Genomic DNA, 14,798 nt, shown 5'->3' with positions numbered 1-14,798 from the left:
TCGGTAAGGATTGAATGTAATCCCAGATGTTATATTGCTCGGGACAGCATTACACTTGCACCATTAACAGATTAATGGGCCCTACTTGATTATCCTACAGTTTTGGATGAAATGGCTTGTAAATCTGTTTTGTTGACTAATTTCGTCTGTTTATCCCAGTCTGATTCAGAAGCCAGAATTCAAGATCGCAACTGTATTTGCTAAGATTAACTCTGTCAAGTGAAACTGCACTTTCTTGTACAATGTCGCAGATTTTCTAATAGAAAGAAGGAAATCATGGTTTGCCCACTTCTGACTTGCCTGACAATTTGTTCATTAGCATAGACTTTTAAAATTTCTTATTTTATTTTTGATATCAAATTAAGTTGCAAAAACCCACATTTTAAAATTCAGTTTTTTGATTCTTGTGAAGAGGACCAGTAAATCAAGTAGACCTTAAAACTGTCTTGTTGGATTTACAGGTCGCTCTACTATAACGCGTACTTCGTCAAAGCGAATTTGCCGTAATGAGATTGACGAATTGGAGATGCTGTTCAAAGTGGGAACTTTTAAAATGTGTGTTGACTATCATGTGATCACAGAGCCAACACTTTAAATGCTGTTTCTAAAGTGTGATTTTTCTATAACACGGGGTTGCGAAGGTATGCAACCATCGTATTATAGAAGGACAGACTGTATTTTGATACTGTTTCTGTGGCAAAAATGAGTTAAAGTCCTAGTCCAATTTTTGAGCAAACAAATTTAGTCAATCTTTCAGTATAAAATGCAGCTGCACTGTTGCATTCTGAGACGCAACCTTTGGGTGAGATGTTAATGACTCCATAGCTCATTTGAAAAATAGCTGAATTCTCCTGATGATCTGCTTAACTTTTCTTCATTTTCCAGCCCCACCAAAAGTGTTTTCCTGCTGGACTAATGTGCTGTGGCCAAAATGGTTACTGCATTTGTCTGCTCACTGCATGGTAGAATAAATTATTAAATGCAAAAAGCTTTAAAACATTTTTTGTAACAACAATAACTTCATTTGGAACAGAATAAAGCCAGGAGGGAAGTGATACTTTTTGCTCCCACATTAATTTCCATTTGTCAACATTTACTTTGACAGGAATTCCACATTTCCAAAAAAAAGTAGATTAAACAAAATCCACTGTGGCTTCACTTATTTCAAACTCAAAATTTGTGATTAGTCAAAAGTCTGATTTTCAAGGCTCTGCCTCTTGCTGGTCCCTTTTTTCTTTTAATAATTAGCAAAATTGAATAGAAGAGTTACTTTCTTTGGCAATGGAAAGTAATTAACCATTTTATCATTTGAGGCTTACTGTAACCATTAAAACATTTTTGACTTTGCAAATATTTGAAGTTTAGCATTTTGAGGATTTTTAATTTTTTAAACTCTTTTTTTGTATTTGATTTTTGTTCTTTTAGAAACGGAAAACAACTCCAGATTCTGAAGAATGCACTAAAGCAAATCATCTTGAAAGATCAGCAGATGCAGAAAGAATAGAACGGATACGACAAATGATGAAACGTGTCAACCGAAATGAAGCAACCAGCTCTAGCTCTAGTTCTGATTCAGACTCCAATTCAAGTTCTGGTTCAGATTCCAGCTTAGAGAGATCAACAGGAAGTAGTGGTGGATCTAGTCCAAGGTCTGTTGCAAAGGCTGATAACCAAAGGTCCAAGCTCAGAAGGCTTTCTAATGATATTTTTAGTGAGGAAGATGATGAAGAGGAGGAGGAAGATGATGAAGAGAATGCAAAAAGTGTAAAAACTAATTCGCTTTTGGCCTCAAAAGAGCGAGAAAATAACTATTATTCCCTGAGAGGGGAGAGTATGAAAAGAAACTCCTTTAGGACAGTGGAGGTTTCATTGAAGAAGAAAAATGGGCCATCTAGCCAATTTTGTCACAAAGTTCTAGGAGGTTTGCCTCGTCCTCCGATACTAAGCAAAGTCTCTGTGCAGTCTCCTCCTAAGCCATTTCAAATGGAGCGGCATGTGGTGCGACCTCCACCTGATAGTCCTGAGCCTGATTCGCTACCATTGGCTGGTGGCTCAAAACATGTGATGCATCGGGAAGTGTGGCTGGCAATATTCAGGTACCTCAGCCATAAGGATCTGTGCATCTGTATGAGAGTGTGCAAAACCTGGAGCAAATGGTAAGTGCAGTGATGTCAAAAGTGTATTTTAGTTGCTGAAGTTCTCAGAAATGAATTCTGCCAGTATTTCAGTTACTCAGTTCTTCCCCTTTTCTGGTTAATCATAATTTGGGTAGTCCAGTTACTTGTACGTGAAATACTGCCACAATTTGGAGATGCCGGTGTTGGACTGGGGTGTACAAAGTTAAAAATCACATAACACCAGGTTATAGTCCAACAGGTTTAATTGGAAGCACACTAGCTTTCGGAGCGCCGCTCCTTCATCAGGACAACCTGATGAAGGAGCGACGCTCCAAAAGCTAGTGTGCTTCCTATTAAACCTGTTGGACTATAACCTGGTATTGTGTGATTTTTAACTTTGTATAGCCACAATGTTTTTGAAAAGAAAAATGAAGTGAGCCTCTGTCGTCTTACAAGGTTTTATGCAATTGTATAGTCAAAACTTAATGATTACTTGTCTAATTTAGAACCAGAAAATGCTGGCAATATTTTGGTGTCTTGGCATGTGTGGAGAGAAAAATAAGGTTTCAGTCCGATGGCCTTTTGTCAGAACTGTCAGATCTGATGGTTTCCAACTTGTTCTGTTTCTGTTTTGAATTTCCAGCTTCTGCAGTGTTTTGCTTAAGAATGAGCACTCTGAAATTTACTCAAGACACTGTAGTGTACAATTTGGTTTTAATTTATACAGGCTCCTGAACTGGAATGCAATGGGGGTGGTGAATTCAAAGGATTACATTAATTATTGTATCTTGGAACTCCCTTCCAAAAACCCCAGATGGACCTGTTGAGTTCTGAAATAAGTAGCCCACTGCCGTCACCTCAAGGGCAATCAAGAATGGGCAACAAATAACTGGCCTGCGATGCTCACATCTCATGAATAAATAATTTTTGCACCAATCATGGTAAACTGAATATGTGAAGGTTGCTATATGAAAAATGTACCTAAAAAAAATAAATTGAAATTTATAACCACACTCTCTACCACTACTACTTTCCTAACATTTTTAACTTGTTTAATGTTTAATTTTCCTGGTTTATAACTTGAATTGCTTCTCAAATAGAGTCATAGAGACGTACAGCGTGGAAACTGACCCTTCGGTCTTACTCGTCCATGCCGACCAGATACCCCAACCCAATCTAGTCCCACCTGCCAGCACCTGACCCATATCCCTCCAAACCCTTCCTATTCATATACCCATCCAAATGCCTGTTAAATGTTGCAATTGTACCAGCCTCCACCACTTCCTCTGGCAGCTCATTCCATACACGTACCACTCTGTGAAAAAGTTGCCCCTTCGGTGTCTCTTATATCCTATCCCCCTCGTCCTAAACCTATGCCCTCTAGTTCTGGGCTCCCCGACCCCAGGTAAAAGACTTTGTCTATTTACACTGTCCATGCCCCTCATAATTTTGTAAGCCTCTATAAGGTCACCCCTCAGCTTCCAGGTAAACAGCTCCAGCCTGTTAAGCCTCTCCCTCTAGCTCAAATCCCCAACCCTGGCAACATCCTTGTAAATCTTTTCTGAACCCTTTCAAGTTTCACAAAATAAATTGTTACATGAAGTGATTAACATGGAGCTAAAGGTTTACTTATGCTATGTTGCGTTGTGAACCTTAACCTATTTTATTGTCAATTGAAAACAATGATAAACTTCTGTGGAGCTTAGAAAGTCAGACGTAAAAATCTGCTTTTGATGTGAAGTCATTTTACATTGAGGGGCCCTGTTTTCTCCGGAGTTGATCACTGGTAGAGGTTGTTTAACCTGGACACTCTCGTTCACAAATGCGAATGCACAGTGTATACTTGAAACTAGATTGCTACATTCATAAGGGACCTTATTCCCCAGTACAGCAGCCTTGACAAGGCATCTGTATCGCTGTGTTTATTTGCTTCTCAGTGGCTGATTTCATGTGAAAAGCTGACTGAGTCAGTGCCCATCTTTGCAGACATGCTGCTGTCATTCGAGGTATTCCCTTATACGAATCAAAAATGAAGGTTAGTTGCCTATGATTGGTCAGTAGCGAAGAGTGCCTGCCTTAAAGGAAATGGGTGAACTTCTTAATACCAATAGTTATGCCCAATCCTCCATTTTCAACTTGGGCATAATTCTTCTCTGCATTTGTGACCTTGATGATAATGCGACAGACCTTTCCCCTTCATTCAATAAGATATGCGACAGTACAGTACCAACCCCATGAGGTGAGGTGTCACACGAAAACTGTAGTGATAACTTCAGGTCAAAACGGTTTAACTTTTTTAAGGCTTGCTTCACCTCCCGATAAGCCTTCTCACATTCCTAAAGTACATTTCCGCAGCCACCCTTTTTCCAGCAGCTGATCCAAGTATTTTGGTATAGATGCCAGATTTGAGACTAATTTGCTATAATAATTGACAAGTCCCAAGAACGGTCTCAGTTGAGACGCATTCTTTGGTCTATGGGCCTTCATGATGACCTTGATCTTCTTGGGTGTTGTGTGTAGTCCCTCGCCATTTTTTACTTGGTCCAGGTACTTCATGCAGTCCCTAAAGTACTCATTTCTCGCTTTTTACTTGTAATGATGGAGGTGCCAGTTTTGGACTGGGGTGGACAAAGTCAGAAATCACACGACACTGGGTATAGTCCAATAGGTTTATTTGAAACCATAAGCTTTTGGAGCCCTGCTCCTCCTCCACGTAACTGGTGAGCGAGAATATGCTGGGGACACTTTTTATCAGTAAAAGATCAAAGAGTCATAAAACTGATGAATGTATTGAACAAACCTAGATAGCTGTTAAGTCTTTAATCAGTTGGAATGGAGATGCAGGTTTCAATTGATCAATATGTAAATCCCAGAATTTCTTTCAAGTCACTGCCCCAAAATAATTTTAAGATTTTATCAATATAAAAAAAGTAACATCTCAGGTCAGACAGTGCATTTTAGGTGTGAGGCCATTCTTTGAGTCTAGTCTGTGTCTTAACCTGGAGTCAGACTGCTTTTATTTCCAATGTAGGAATTTATAAACTGCCACACTGACAGTGTTCACAGATTGTGTGCTTTTGAACAAAATAGAATGGATCTGCAAATATCAAGAATGTAGTTATTTTAGGGACTCCTTTTGAGTACACAAGGACTTGATGGTAGGAAGCAAAGGATAATAGTGGAAGAATTGCAGCAGGACCTTGATCAGCTGGGGAAGTCACCTGACCTGGCAAATGCAGTTTAGTATAGGTAAGTATGAGGTCTTGCATTTTGGAAAGTCAAATCAAGGTAGGCGTTTTACAGTGAACAGTAGGGCCGTAAGGAGTGTAGTAGAACAAAGGGATCTTGGAGTTCGGGTGCACTGTTTTTGAAAGTGGAGTCACAGGGAGACAGGGCAGTGAAGAAGACTTTTGGCACACTGACCTTCAATCAGAGCATGGAGTGTAGAAGTTGGGAAGTTATGTTGCAATTATACAGGACATTGGTGGGCTGTACTTGGAAAATTGTGTTCCGTTTTGGTCACCCTGCTATAGGAAGGATGTTATTAAACTGCAAAGAGTGCAGAAGAAATTTACAAGGATATTGTTAGGATTCAATGGTCTGAGTTATCGGGAGAAATTGGACATGCTAGGACCTTTTTTCTTTTGGAGTTTAGGAGACTGAGGGAAGACCTTTAGAGGTGTATAATATCATGAGAGGCATGGATAGGGTGAATGCACTCAGTCTTTTTCCCAGGGTTGGGGAATTGTGGACTAGAGAGTTTCGGTTTAAGGTTAAAGGGAAAAGAATGAAAGGGAATCTGAGGGGCAACATTTTTACAGAGAGACTGATACTCATATGGAATGAACTGCCAGCAGAAATGGTTGAGGCAAGTACATTAACAACATTGAAAAGGCATTTGGACAAATACATGGATAGGAAAATTTTGAAGGATATGGACCAAGTGCAGGGAAATGAGAATCTTGGAACAACAAAATATACATCTCTTTAGAGAAAACTATAGAACTACATTTTTGCTGTAACAAAAAGCAGTATAGGCCCAGCTGCTCAAGTAGTTACCATTCATACTGTAAACATCTATATTTGTGTTCAAGTACCCGAAGTGGTGATATCAAAATAAAGAAATCCACATGTTGCAATATTGAATGCTCGTTCCCAACCACTTTGAAAGCAATGTTTTCCATGTTAAAACTGAACTGTATTTGGAACATAAGAGGAGGAGTAGGCCATTCAACCCCTCGAGCCTGTTCTACCATTCAGTAAGACCATAGCTGAAATGTGGCCTTGCTGTTTATGCCTGCTTTTGGCCCATTATCCCATGATAGTTTACAGGTCTGGCAGCATTTTAGAGAGAAAACACAGTTAACAAATTATCTATCTCTGGTTTAAAATAAACAAACGATCCAGTATCTACTGCCATTTGTGGAAGAGTCTTTGTAGAAGTGCTTCCCAACATCTCTCCTGAACAGTCTGGCCCTAATTGTCAGACGATTGCCTCTTGTTCTAGAATTCCTGACCAGTGGAAACAGCTTATCTTTATGTACTCTGTGATTTCATGTTAATATCTTGAAGACTTTGATCACAGATTTCTAAATTCTAGAGAGAACAGGTTTAGTATGTATAATCTCTCCTTATGACTTAACCCTGAAGACCAGGTATCATTCTTGTAAACCTACATTGTACCCTGTCCAAAGCCAATATATCCTTCCTAAGTTGTGGTGCCCTGATATGCTCTTAGTACTTTGCATTCAGGCAATAGTTACATGATAGAATTGGAATGTTAGCTGTTAGCAAAGGACAAATCAGGATGATGTTATAAGTATCGTTCCCTTAATTCCTCTGATACAAATATTCTATAAATGCTATCCCAAAATCACGCTTTCAAATGTACAATATTTAGAATTCCTAATTTAGAGTCCGAGTCATGCAGCACACAAACGGACCTTTCGGTCCAACTCGTCCGTGTCTGCCCAGATATCCTAAATTAATTACTCCCATTTGCCAGTAGTTGGCTCACATCCCTTTACTCATATACCCATCCAGATGCCTTTTAAGTGATGTCATTGTACCAGTCTCCTCCACTTTTTCTCTGGCAGCTTGTTCCATACACACACCACACTGTGTGAAAAGGTTGCCCCTCAGGTCCTTTTCCCCGTCTCATAGAATCATAGAGATGTACAGCACGGAAACAGATCCTTCGGTCCAACCCAACCGTGCCGACCAGATATCCCAACCCAATCTCTCACCTATGCCCCTCTAGTTTTGGACTCCCCTACCCTGTTTATTTACCCTATCCATGCAAATCATGATTTTGTAAATCTCTATAAGGTTACCCCTCAGCCTGCGATGCTCCAGCCACAACAGCCCCAGCCTTTCCAACCTCTTCCTATGGCTCAAAGTCTCCAACATCCTTTTCTGAACCCTTTCAAGTTTCAGAACATTCTTCCTATAGCAGGGAGAGACCATGTTCCCAAACTAAACTAGTCCCACACCTGCCTGCTCCTGGCCCATATCCCTCCAAACCTTTCCTATTCATCTACTTATCCAAATGTCTTTTAAACGTTATAACTGTACCCATATCCACCACTTCACTGGAAGTTAATTCCAAACATGTACCACCCTCCGTGGAAAAAGTTGCCCCTTGGGTCTCTTTTTAAATCTTTTCCCTTGAGCTTTAAACCTATACCCCTTTAGTTCTGGACTTACCCACCCTGGGGAAAAAAGACCTTACCTATTCACCCTATCCATGACTTTATAAACTTCTAGAAGTTTATAAAACCTCAGCCTCCTACGCTCCAGTGAAAAATTTAATTGACTTTTATTTACAAATTATAACTTTACCTAACATTACTGTTTGTTCAGTAACTTCAAATGATGCATGTGGATAATTGATCAATTTAATATCAATTGATTATTGGTGCGGCTTTAGGTGGTGACCAAGGATTTGAACATCCTTGAGCTGGTTCCTGGCTTTTATTATACTAAATTTGTCATCCCACCTAGCTGCAGGATCATATGCCCATCTTTCTGTGAGTCTATAAATCTGCTACATGATAGAGATACCATAATTTCTTAGGAAGCCACCACAAGAAGAGTAGTCCTCCAGAATGTGAATACAAACAGCATCAAATAGAAAGTCACAATTAGATTGGCACAGATGATGTCACATTTCAGGAGGCAATATGTGAGCAGATTATATATTCCAACATTGGAAAGGTAGCCGCACAAAAAAACCTGGGACCAAAATAAGTCTTGTTTCAATTGTGTGGCATTTTGGTGAGATCCCTTTGAAATACTGTTGTGCAATTTTGGTATCCATATCTAAGGAAGGATATCCTTACACAGAAAGTACAGTGAAGTTTGACAAGATTGCCTCTAGCAATGCTTTTGAATTGAATTGAATCGAATCATTTATTGTCGCATGTATTCAATAAAGAATACAGTGAAAAGTGCGTACCATTACCGTGTATAGGTGCCATTCACATTTACTTAAAATAAAAGTAAAGAAAGATAACTTAGAGTCCAACTTTTCCTTCTCTGTTGCTACAGTCTCTCTGGGTAATGTGAGAGTTGTCCTCCGATAAACTAAATAAATTGGATCTATGTTCTGTGGAGATTTTAGTAGAATCTTCAAGGTTATGGTGGGACTTGACACTGAGACGTTGTTTCCTCTGGGTGGGTAATTCATAGCAAGGAGACACTGTTTCAGGATCGGGGTCAATCATTTGGGACTGAGAAAGAAACATTTCATCACAAAAGGTTGTGAATCTTTAAAATTCTCTAACTCCAAGTAGTGGATTGTTGAGACAGATATTTTTAGGATCTTAGAGAACCAAGGGATATGGGGCGCAAGTGAAAAAATGGAGTTGAACTGCCTAGGATTAGTTATGATCATATTAAATATCTCAGCGAGCTAGACCAGCTGTATTCCTCCTCTTGTCTCGGTGTTGTTTAGAATAGAGAGAACCTGAATTAATAGAGCACCTTTCACAATCTCAGGACATGCCAAAGGGATCCCTAACCAGTGGAGTACTAAAGAAGGAAGCATATGTCAGGTATAGACAGGATAGATCGAGTGAATCCTTAGAGTATAAAGGAAGTAGGAGCATACTTAAGGGGGAAATCAGGAGGGCAAAACGGGGACATGAGATAGCTTTGGCAAATAGAATTAAGGAGAATCCAAAGGGTTTTTACAAATATATAAAGGAGCCACACAAAATGGGGGAGGTACTAAATGAATATTTTGCATCAGTATTTACTGTGGTAAAGGATATGGAAGATATAGACTGTAGGGAAATAGATTGTGACATCTTGTAAAATGTCCAGATTACAGAGGAGGAAGTGCTGGATGCCTTGATAAGGTTAAAGGTGGATAAATCCCCAGGTCCTGATCAGGTGTACCCGAGAACTCTGTGGGAAGCTAGAGAAGTGATTGCTGGGCCTCTTGATGAGATATTTGTATCATCGATAGTCACAGGTAAGGTGCCGGAAGACTGGAGGTTGGCTAACCTGGTGCCACCGTTTAAGAAGGGCGGTAAAGACAAGCCAGGGAACAATAAACTGGTGAGCCTGACCTCAATGGTGGACAAGTTGGAGGGAATCCTGAGGGACAGGATGTACATGTATTTGGAAAGGCAAGGACTGATTCGGATAGTTAACATGGCTTTGTGCATGGGAAATCATGTCTCTCAAACTTGATTGAGCTTTTTGAAGAAGTAACAAAGAAGATTGATGAGGGCAGAGTGGTAGATGTGATCTATATGGTCTTCAATAAGGCGTTTGACAAGGTTCCCCATGGGAGACTGGTTAGCAAGGTTAGATCTCATGGAATGCAGGGAGAGCTAGCCATTTGGATACAGAACTGGCTCAAAGGTAGAAGACAAAGGGTGGTGGTGGAGGGTTGTTTTTCAGACTGGAGGCCTGTGACCAATGGAGTGCCACAAGGATCGGTGCTGAGTCCTCTACTTTTCGTCATTTATATAAATGATTTGGATGCGAGCATAAGAGGTACAGTTAGTAAGTTTGCAGATGACACCAAAATTGGAGGTGTAGTGGACAGCGAAGAGGGTTACCTCAGATTACAACAGGGTGTAGACCAGATGGGCCAGTGTGGCAGATGGAGTTTAATTCAAATAAATGCGAGGTGCTGCATTTTGGAAAAGCAAATCTTAGCAGGACGTATACACTTAATGCTAAGGTCCTAGGGAGTGTTGCTGAACAAAGAGACCTTGGAGTGCAAGTTCATAGCTCCTTGAAAGTGGAGTCGCAGGTAGATAGGATAGTGAAGAAGGCATTTGCTATGCTTTCCTTTATTGGTCAGTGTATGGAGTACAGGAGTTGGGAGGTCATGTTGCAGCTGTACAGGACATTGATTAGGCCACTATTGGAATATTGCATGCAATTCTGGTCTCCTTCCTATCGGGTTTGAGCTATAGGGAGAGGCTGAACAGGCTGGGACTGTTTTCCTGGAGCGTCAGAGGCTGAGGGGTGGCCTTATAGAGGTTTACAAAATTATGAGGGGCATGGATAGGATAAATAGACAGTCTTTTCCCTGGAGTCGGGGAGTCCAGAACTAGAGGGTATAGGTTTAGGGTGAGAGGGGAAAGATATAAAAGAGACCTAAGGGGCAACATTTTCATGCAGAGGGTGGTACTTGTGTGGAATGAGCTGCAGGAGGAAGTGGTGGAGGCTGGTACAATTGCAACATTTAAGAGGCATTTGGATGGGAATATGAATAGGAAGGGTTTGGAGGGATATTGGCCGGGTGCTAGCAGGTGGGACGAGATTGGGATATCTGGTTGAGATGGACAGGTTGGACTGAAGGGTCTGTTTCCATGCTGTACATCTCTATGACTCTATGACTCCAATCACTATTGTCATCTCATTGAAACTTAGAAAATTGTTAAAGGGCTAGAGAAGGTACATGCAGAAATGATTCCAAAGGCTTAAGTCGGGGTGGGATCTAGAACTAGGGGCCACAATTTTAGAATAAAGGGTAACTTATTTTAGGACTGTGCTGAAAAGAAATTTTGTCACTAGGGATTGGGGATGTTTAAAATTATGTACCCCAGAGACTCTGGAATTCAATCTTTTCAGTATGTTCAGGATAGAGGTCAATAGATGGTGGTATAAGCAGATATTTTGGCAAAATTCAAGAGACATTTAGGCAGATAGTAGAGAGAGAGTAGCTTTTTATTTGTCCTTTCTACCAAATACAACAGATACAGTAAAAAGGAGACAGTGTTCCTCCAGGACCGAGAGTGTTACATGGACAGCACAGACTACACATTCATACCTGCCCTAAAGTGCATAACAAATGCAAAACACACAATTTACAGTATGATAGAAGAATGATAAATAATAGACATTTTTCTAGCAGCAATTCAAAATTGTGCAAAGAATTTCAGATGGGAAAGACTCCGATCATACTGAATTAAGGAGCCTGGTGGCTTGGGGGAAGAAGCTGTTGCACAGTCTGGCCGTGAGACACCAAATGCTCTGGTATGTTCTGCCAGATGGCAGGAGGGAGAAGAGTTTGAGTGACGGATGTGTGGGGATTTTCCACAGTGCTCTTAGCATTTCAGATGCAGTGTGTGGTGTAAAGGAGGGAAGAGAGACCCCGATGATCTTCTCAGCTGTACTCACTATCCTTTGTAGGCTCTTACAATCCGAGACAGTGCAGTTCCCAAATCAGGCAGTGATGCAGTTGCTCAGGGTACTGTCAATGAACCTTCTGTAGAATGTGATGACGATGGGAGGTGGGCTTTCCTCAGCCTGCACAGAAACTAGAGATTCTGCTGGGCTGGGCTTGGCTATGGAGCTGGTGTTGAGGGTCCAGGTGAGATTCTCTGTCAAGTGTATGCCAAGAAATTTGGTGCTCTTCATTGTCTTCACAGGGGAACTGTTGATGTCCAGGAGAGAATGGTCGCTCCATGCTGTCCTGAAATAAACATCCACCTTTTTTGTCTTTTCTATGTTCAGAGACAGGCTGTTGGCTTTGCACCAGTCCATTAGCTGCTGCACTTCCTCTCTGAATGCTGACCCAACTTCATGCTGATGAGACACGCTACAGTCGTACCATCAGCGATCTTGATGTGATTTGACCTGTGCATCACTGCACAGTAGTGTGTCAGCAGGGCGAGCAGCAGTGGACTAAGCACACAGCCCTGGAGGCCCGCTGCCGTGCTCAGTCTGATGGTGTTGGAGATGATGTTCCTGATCCAGACTGACACAGGTCTCCCAGTCAGGAAGTCCAGGATGCAGTTACAAAGGGAGGTACTTAGGCCCAGCAGACTCAGTTTTCCAATCTGTTGCTGAGGAACAATAGGGTTAAATGCAGAACTGAAATCTCTCTACATTAGTCTGACGTAGATGTCTGTCTTCTCCAGGTGGGTGAGGGCCAGATGGAGGGTGGTGGAAATGGCATCTGTTAACCAGTTTGGTCGATATGCAAACTGCAGGGTGTCCAGTGAGAGAGACAGCAGGGTCTTAATATGCCTTCTCATGAGCCTCTCTAAGCACTTCATGATGATGGGTGCAAGTGCAACAGGGCGGTAGTCATTGAGACAGGACGCTGAAGGCGACCTCAACATGGGGACGATGGTGGCAGCCTTGAAGCACTTTGGAACTATGGCACAGCTCAGGGAGATGTTGAAGATGTCCGTGAGAACATTTGCCAGTATGTCAGAGCATCCTCTGAGCCACTCTGCTAGGGATGTTATCTGGTCTAGCAACCTTCTGTGGGTTGACTCTGCATACAGTTTTTCTCATGTTGGCTGTGGAAAAACGCCACACCCGGTCATGGGAGGAGGGGAGCTTCCTCGCTGCCACATCATTTCATGTCTCAGTGCCTCAAACTGTGCATAAAACTTGTTCAACTCAACGGGGAGGGAGGCATCACCAGCACAAGCAGGAGATGCTGGGTTGTAGTTGATGGCCTGGATACCCTTCCATATGCTCTGTATATCGCCGCTGTCCTGAAAGTGGCTGTGAATTCTGTGTTTATGCAGGCTTTGCCTCTTTGATGACCTGGGTCAGGTTGGCCGTTGCGGTTGTTAGGGCCACCTTGGTGTCTTTGAGGAGAAAGTGAGGTCTACAGATGCTGGAGATCAGAGCTGAAAATGTGTTGCTGGAAAAGCGCAGCAGGTCAGGCAGCATCCAGGGAACAGGAGAATCGACGTTTCGGGCATAAGCCCTTCTTCAGGCCACCTTGATGTCTGCTCTGAAGGTTGAATCATGGGTCCTCAGCAGCGCACACACCTTTCCAGTCATCCATAGCTTCTGGTTGGGGTGAGAAGTGATGGTCTTGGTCACAGTGACATTGTCAATACACTTGCTAATGTAGCAAATCGCTGACACCGTGTACTCCTCTAAGTTGATGGAGTTGCTATCAGTTGCCACCTCCCTGAACACACGCCACTCAGTGCACTCAAATCAGTTTTGAAGAGTAGAAATGACTCCTGCCTGCTAGGTTTTCACTTGTTTCCGAACCAGTTTGACACATCCACCGAGCGGTCTGTACACTGGGATTAGCACAACAGATGTGGTCTGAGGAGCTGAGGTGGGGCTGGGGCTCTGCCCTGTATGCATTGGAGATGTTTGTGTGAACCAGATCCAGCGTGTTCTCCCTTCTCATAGCAAAGTCCACATGCTGATGGAATTTAGGGAGCACAGTTTTAAGATTTACGTGGTTGAAATCTCCAGCAACAATTAACAGACAGTCAGGATGTGCATTCTGCAGTCCACTAATAGCCACATTCAGTTCAGAGTGCTTCCTTAGCATTAGTACTGGGAGAATTATACACTCCAAGTATAAGGATAGCGGTGAATTCCCGCAGCAAATAAAATGGTCTGCATCTAACAGTCACAAACACCACCGGTGATGAGCAGTAACTGGAGACTAGCACAGAGTCTTTGCACCATTCCGTTTTGATGTAGACATACAGGCCCTCACCCCGTGCCTTACCGCACAGAGCTGCATTTCTATTGATGCAAAACAAGGCGAGCCCATCTAGCTGGATGGTGTTGGCTGGAACTCCGTTGTTGAGCAATGTTTCCATGCAAATAAGGACACAGCACTCTCTGACTCACACTGAGACACTTGCTGCAGTTGGATGTTGTCCAGGGAGCAAGCATTGGAGAGCAGAATGCATAGGAGAGCTGGCCAGCCAGGATATGTTATAAGTTGAAACTTTATTGCTGGAACAGCACAGCAGGTCAGGCAGCATCCAGGGAACAGGAGATTCGACGTTTCGGGCACAGGCCCTTCTTCAGGAATGAGCAGAGAGTGTTCAGCAGGAGAAGATAAAAGGTAGGGAGGAGGGACTTGGAGGAGGGGCGTTGGAAATGTGATAGGTGGAAAGAGGTCAAGGTGAGGGTGATAGGTCGGAGTAGGATGGAGGCGGAGAGGTCAACAAGAAGACTGCAGGTCAGGAAGGCGACGTGGTCGACGGTGCCCTCCACCGCATCTCCTCCACTTCCAACTCCCCTCCTCCAAGTCCCTCCTCCCTACCTTTTATCTTCTCCTGCTGAACACTCTCTGCTCATTCCTGAAGAAGGGCATGTGCCCGAAACGTCGAATCTTCTGTCCCCTAGATGCTGCCTGACCTGCTGTGCAGTTCCAGCAATAAAGTTTCAACCAGTTACTACAGCTAACAGGTTCGTGATGCCAACATTGTTGGC

The 14,798-nt window shown here is 42.5% G+C and overlaps 1 protein-coding gene across 3 annotated transcripts in view; it reads left to right on the top strand.

Moving 5' to 3' along the window:
- LOC122564136 (lysine-specific demethylase 2B-like) overlaps nucleotides 1-14,798 on the top strand; it is a 163,434-nt gene that overhangs the window by 82,082 nt on the left and 66,554 nt on the right. For all 3 annotated transcript variants that reach the window (XM_043718752.1, XM_043718751.1, XM_043718753.1), the window contains one exon: nucleotides 1,426-2,156. In XM_043718752.1, the coding sequence (XP_043574687.1) occupies nucleotides 1,426-2,156 (731 nt within the window). The remainder of the gene's footprint in view (nucleotides 1-1,425; nucleotides 2,157-14,798) is intronic.

This window comes from Chiloscyllium plagiosum, chromosome 28, assembly GCF_004010195.1.
Source record: "Chiloscyllium plagiosum isolate BGI_BamShark_2017 chromosome 28, ASM401019v2, whole genome shotgun sequence".
Lineage (NCBI taxonomy): Eukaryota > Metazoa > Chordata > Chondrichthyes > Orectolobiformes > Hemiscylliidae > Chiloscyllium > Chiloscyllium plagiosum.
This window is presented reverse-complemented; position numbering and strand designations above follow the sequence as displayed.